The sequence below is a fragment of the Bison bison genome, unplaced genomic scaffold (genome assembly GCF_000754665.1).
Source record: "Bison bison bison isolate TAMUID 2011002044 unplaced genomic scaffold, Bison_UMD1.0 scf7180017864472, whole genome shotgun sequence".
NCBI classification, from domain to species: Eukaryota; Metazoa; Chordata; class Mammalia; order Artiodactyla; family Bovidae; genus Bison; species Bison bison.
This window is the reverse complement of record NW_011495033.1, coordinates 3201735-3207648: the sequence shown is the minus strand read 5'-3', so window position 1 is coordinate 3207648 and position 5914 is coordinate 3201735. Positions and strand designations below refer to the sequence as shown.

The following is a 5914-nucleotide window of genomic DNA, read 5'->3' as shown; positions in this document are numbered from 1 at the left end:
TGGTCCCTCCCTTGTCTTCTGCAACACCCCAGAGGCCCGCGTGAGCCTCTGCCCACCTCTATACCTGTCATGCTTGAATTCCTGGGCCGCCCGCAGTAACTCCTGAATGTTCTTGGTGACCTGCTCCGTCTTCAGGATGACATCCTCCGTGCTGGGAAGCCCAGGGTCGAGGTCGCCATCCAGGCTTTCCAGCTCCGGGTGGAAGTCCTCTTCCTTGCCCAGCTCCAGAAACCTCTTCCCTTCCAGGCTGGGGTTAGAGAGGGAGGAGGATCCAGCCGTGAGTGAGGGCCCTTGCAGACACCCTCACGGACGCTCAGGGGCCACCATCCCCTTTCCCCACGGAGCCTCACCCCAGCAGCGGGTCCCCACTTTGTGTGTTCTCATAGTCACTGTCTGCGCCGCTGCCGTGGCGGGAGAGCTTGCTCTGGAGGGCACAGGGCCGGGGTTGGCAGGTCAGGGGTGTGTTCGCGGACCCCCGTCACCTCACCAGCACACCTCTCTTTCAGCCCGTCCCTCCCTTGGGCCCTGGGGATGCTCGTTACCGTGTGGCGGCTTCCTTCCTGGGAGCACGACAGCAGTGGGGAGGAGGGAGTGAAGGGCACAGCTGAGGCCGACACCCCCTTCCGGATCTGAAACCCAGGCAGGGCTGGAGTCAGTCTCCTCCTCCCCACCCCCCTGCCTTTCGGCTTCCCTTCAGCGAGGCTGGGACCGTGTGTGTCCGGTCACCCTGTGCCCAATGTCCCGCACAGAGCCTGGCATCCGCTGGGGCCACCTATTTGTGGGAATGGACCCACTTCCCAGGCCCTGCTTACCCGGTAAAGGCCGGCAGGGACGTGCACTGAATAGATGGCGTCGTCCTCCAGCTCCTGGGGGTGGCACAGGGGGGTCACAGGGGGCCTTGTGCTGGTCCCAACCCTGTCCCCACCCCACCCCCCCTGGGGCCCGCAGGCGGCTCACGGTGCTGTGGAAAGGCTGGAGCCGGGTGGTGAGCTCGTCCCCGGGCGGGACCCCAAAGGGCTTCAGGGCAGAGCCTGGTTCATACATGGAAAAGGCCTGGCGGTCCCTGCGGTGGGTGCTCCCGCCAGGCCCCACGGGTGCGTGCTCAGCTCGCTCGCTGGGGAGGGGGGGTGTGGGCATCGGCCCTGGTGGCTGCCGGATCTGCAGGTTCTCGGCCTGCAGCTTGTGGATCTGAGAGTGAGAGGGGTGTCAGAAACCCCGGCAGCACCGCCGCCTCCCGGAGTGTGCCTCTTCCCCACCCAGCGGGCCCGGGAGCCCCCTCCTCACCTCCCTCTGCAGCCTCCGGAGCTCATCACTCAGGCTGCTATTGACCTTCATGAGCTGCTGCACCTTGGCCTCGGAAGCAGCCAGGGCCTTTTTCAGCTCCAGGTACTCTTGCAGCGTCACAGCCCCGTCTGACAGGTCTGAGGAGTCCATGCTCTGCAGAGGGAGATGGGCCAGTCAGCCCCCTCGTTGCCGCTAGGGCCCCAGGATATGAGGAGTTTGGGGGGGGGGGTGTCGGGGTGGCTCTCGGACCCGAGCTCTGTTGTTCCGCGTGGCACCAGCACTGCGCAGGGGCTCCTGGTCTGTGTCCTCGTCTGAGGCCACGCTGTCGTAGTCGTGCTGGTCGTCCAGGTCACTCTGGCCCCGCGTGGACAGCTCGAGGTTGTCTGAGGGCACAGGCTTGTCACTCAGGGCCCAGGGCCGCAGCCTGTGCACCGCGCCACCCGGGAGGGAGCGTACCCTGTAGCGGCGCCCGTGCCCTTCCCACCTGTGGGGCTGCCCAGGCTCTTGCCCTGCTGTCTCCTCTTGGCCTCGCTGAGGATGTCGATGATCAAGGTGGCGAACTCCCGGGCGTTAAAGCGGGCCAGCTTCTGTCGCCCCTGGGAGGGAGGCAGGGCCGGGCTGGTGTGAGGAGGCCCATGTGGCTGATGCGAGACGTTGGGGACAAAGCAGCCAGGCCACCCAAGGTGCTCTTCCGATCTGGGTGATACAAACGTGGAGGGCCTGGGGGGAGCTCTCAGACGCTGGGCAGCGCCCAGGGGCTGCTCACCGAGGGCTCAAAAGAACTGCCTCCTCCCTATTCCCACATCCCGGAGCCAGAGGCCAGGGCGAGCCAGAGGCGAGGGCAAGGCCTCGGCCAGGAGTGGGGACGAGCAGCAAACAATGGCCTGCCTGCCGGAAGGGAAGGGCAGGGCCCTGCAGTGGTGACCCAGCAAGGGAAGAGATGGCCCCAGGCCCCATCCAGCCAGCTCACCTGATTCCGTGTGGCTGAGTACTCGGGGTTCACTGGCAGGAAGGGCACGGCGCTGCGCTCGGTCACCAGGGTGCTGTGGTTCTGGGTCGCCAGCCACACTGTGGGGGAGGGGCAGGGGCGGACTGTCCACGGGGGCTGGGCCCGCGGGACAGGCCGGGGCAGGAGGGCCAGAGCACCGCCTTTTGAGCTCCTTCCCAGGCCCGAAGGGCCCCCAACACTGGTACTCAGAACACAAGTAGTTTGGGCCAGGGAAAGGCAGGGCGAGGCCAGCTGGGGACTGACAACAGAAGAGACTCCCTCCCGCCTCTGGGCTGGAATCTGCTATAGCCAGGAAGGAGGGGCGGAGCAGGGCTCGGGAGAGAGCCAGAAAGGGCGGCCGCTGGGCGGAGAGGAGCCCCAGTCCAAGGGGCTGGGGAGAGGAGCAGGCTGGCTGCCTCCAGCTCGGCAGCTCTGCCCACTGGCTGGGGCCGCTGGGCTCCCAGCTGGCGGGGCTCACGGGCAGGCCTGCCAAGCAGACCAAGCCAGGCACCTCTTCCTAGTCCTGGCGAAAGAGCCACCCAGGTACCAGCCCTCCCTGACTGGCAGGGCCTCCATCCCCTCTGCCGAAGACTTCCATGCCCTCCTGGCTCACCAGCGTCATTTTCCCTTCGATCCACCTCGTCATACACGTCCATGGCTAGTTCTTCAAAAAGCCGGTTGCTGAGCTGGAGGCAGAGAAGGGGACCCGGGCCCTGTCAGTTCAGCCAGCCCCAGTGCCCACCGAGCCAGTGCCCCAGGGCCTTGTACGATGTGGGCAACGACTTGTGTTCCCCAGCTCTCCCCCCGTCTCAACTGGAAACCAGGGTGGACAGGGGTCTGTCTGCCCAGCTCTGAGGTGGGAGAAAGAGGGAGACCAGGGCAGACAGTTAGTGCCCCTGAGGGTAGAGACTCAGGAAGTCCCCTGGGAGCCATAGGAGAGCAGAGTCAGAGTCACAGACGAACAGTGGGAGGTGGGAGACAGGAGACTGGGGAGACTAGAGGGTGGGGCAGTCACAGGAACAGAGGGTCAGGGATGGGGGCTCCCTGTCTGAGCAGACTCACCGCCTGCAGCTTCTTCTTGGCAGCTTTGGCCAACTCGGACAGGTCCAGGCTGTAGACGAAGGAGGGAGATGGGCACAGGGAGGAGGGGAGAGGCCAGATATGAGAGGCAGCCAGGCCCCTGCCAGTGACCTCCCAAACATGCAGGGACCCCAGGGAGATGACACCCCAGGTGCTGCACATCAAGTGCCTCTCTGCCCCGCCCCTCCTCCAGGGCCTGCCCCCGAGCAGGCACGTATACCTCTGAGACATGCACTTTTGCCGAGATCTAAGTCCAGAGGAGGCAGCAGAGGAAAGAACAGGACAAGGTGGCAATTACCCAGGAGCAAGGCACACAAACTCCCGCGCCAAACTCAGACCCAACTCCGTGCGCATGCCAGACCTGAGTGTACCAAACCCAGCTCGTCTTCCCCCAGCCCACTCCTCAGCGGTTGGCGTGACCCAGTCGCCCTGCACAAATGTCAGCTCCTAGGAGTGCCCTGCAGCCTCCTGCATCCTCAGGCCATGGCCAAGCCTTCCCAGGTGCTGCCATTTCATCCTCCTGCCTGGTCTTTGGCAGCATTTTTCACCCATCTTCCTGCGTCCAGTCCTGCCCCTGCAATCCTCTATTCAGCCACAAGCCAGGGCATTGTGGACACATCCGGCTGCGCCATTCTGGCCTTAGAAACTTTTTCAATAATAGGGTATGTATGGCACACTTCAACAAAAAGCTCACTTTAAAAATATGCTAAGGAATTCCCTGGTGATCTAGTGGTTAGCATTTAGCACGTTCACTGCTGGGTCCTAGGTTCTGTCCCTGGCTGGGGAATCAAAATCCTATAAGCCGTGTGGCGTGGCAAAAAAAAAAACAAACCCAAAAGCCTTAATGCTTTGTATGTACTATCTTATTTAATGTTAACAGCCCAGAAAGATAACTAAGGCTCAGAGAGGTTAAGGAGCCTGTCTGCACTTACACAGCCAGCCAGTGGCAGAGCAGACTCCACACCTCCCACGTCAGAGCCCCTCTGCTCCCTCGACAGTCCCAACTCACGTCAGGGCTCAGCACCAGCCACTCTCTCCCCCCCACCTCTCGTCCAGTCCTGCTCCAGGGATTCCCTGCCTCTCCCATGCTCCAGCCTCATGGTCTGCCTGCAGCTCCTCGCACAGCACTCTCACGTCTGTGCCTCTGCCTCTCTGGCCGCACTCCCCACACAGGGCTGCAGTTGACTAGGGCCCTGGCCACCCTGTTGGGATGGTGATACCCCTAAGCACCCGGATCACGCTTGAGGTACCTCTGTGTTCCAGGGCCAACAACAGCTGGCCCCGCAAAGGTGCTCAGCTAGCATCTCATCAAGAACCCGCCTATGTGTGTTTACAACACACGAACACACACAAGCAGACACACACACCAGGCAGAGTCAGACCAGAGAAACGGGGGTAGTCTTGGGGGTCTCAGAACAGAGAAGATCGGGGGCTCGAGGGACCTGAGGGATCCAGGCCTGACTAGGGCTGTCTGCCCACGTGGGCTTTGGAGCAGGAGGGAGCCTCTCCAGATCCTGGCCAGCAAGCACAGCTCGGCCACAACGGGCAGCCACCAGGTGGCGCCAGCGCCCATCCTGCGCACGCGTCCCCCACTGCCTGGGCTCCTGGGGCCTCTCACACAAGGGGTGGACAACACCTCTCCTGGCCTTGTGCCCCCAGCCCCTGCCGGATTTCTGAGCACACCACAGAAGCCTGGCAGAACCCCAAAGTTAGTCAAATTCCTGGGGTCCACCACGTTTTCACTGAAGAGCAAAAATCTGTTTAAAGATTTGACAGATGGGGTCAGTGCCCCTAACAGAACCCAGAGTTCCTGGTCTGGGGGTTGGGGGGCTGTTTCTTGCACTCAAGCCCTATGTGCTTGACAGCCATGGGGGTCAGGCTGCTGGCCACAGGCTGAGTGGACATGTCTTACCTGCCTTGGGGCCCAGCATTAGGGAGTGAAGACCAGACTGTGATAGGCTTGTGCTTCCAACCCCTGAAGGGGGGTGGGGGCAGGGGTGCAAGGTCCCTAAAGCCTGAAGAGTTGGGGGGTGGGGGTTCTGGGGGTTGGGCATCCTCATGGCACCCAGCAGCCTCTGGGAAGGGGCATCAGGTGGGCACTCACCTGTCTGCCATCTGTGGGATGATGTAATGCCCATTCTTGTGATCTGAATAAAAATAAAAATGCTAAGTCACTGGTGCTGGGTGGCCTCAGCAGCTAGAAGCCCACCCCATTGCCATGAGCAGGACTTGGCACCCAGAAGGGACAGGGGAAGGGAGGAGGGCAGGCTACCCCCAAGGGCCCTGGGAACTGGCTGCAGTTATGCCCACCCCCACTCCCTACCCCAACATGCTGCAGCCCAGAGCCTGCAGCGATTTCACAGGAGCCAGTTGCCTAGCAACACTGTTCCCCAGCGGGCTCTTGTCACCATGGCACCTGCTGCTGGGGTGTGTCTGGGTCCCACCTGCCTGGCCCTGCCAGGCCCGCCCCACACTCTGCTCACCCGGCTTGCGCCCACAGAGATAGAAGGCCAACCGGTCAGTGAGCTCGTACTGGCACTCGACTAGCCGTTCCGCCAGCTC

General features: G+C 62.6%; 1 protein-coding gene across 1 annotated transcript in view; it reads right to left on the bottom strand.

Moving 5' to 3' along the window:
- The window catches only part of GIT1 (G protein-coupled receptor kinase interacting ArfGAP 1), a 13130-nt gene that overhangs the window by 1855 nt on the left and 5361 nt on the right, over positions 1-5914 (bottom strand). Inside the window, exons 8-20 of the mRNA XM_010861681.1 lie at positions 5836-5914; positions 5457-5499; positions 3335-3383; positions 2886-2958; positions 2255-2352; positions 1769-1880; positions 1534-1667; positions 1285-1437; positions 958-1188; positions 813-866; positions 543-629; positions 351-424; positions 65-247 (exon numbers count right to left, since the gene is read on the bottom strand). Coding sequence (XP_010859983.1) covers positions 65-247; positions 351-424; positions 543-629; positions 813-866; positions 958-1188; positions 1285-1437; positions 1534-1667; positions 1769-1880; positions 2255-2352; positions 2886-2958; positions 3335-3383; positions 5457-5499; positions 5836-5914 — 1370 coding nt within the window. The remainder of the gene's footprint in view (positions 1-64; positions 248-350; positions 425-542; positions 630-812; positions 867-957; positions 1189-1284; positions 1438-1533; positions 1668-1768; positions 1881-2254; positions 2353-2885; positions 2959-3334; positions 3384-5456; positions 5500-5835) is intronic.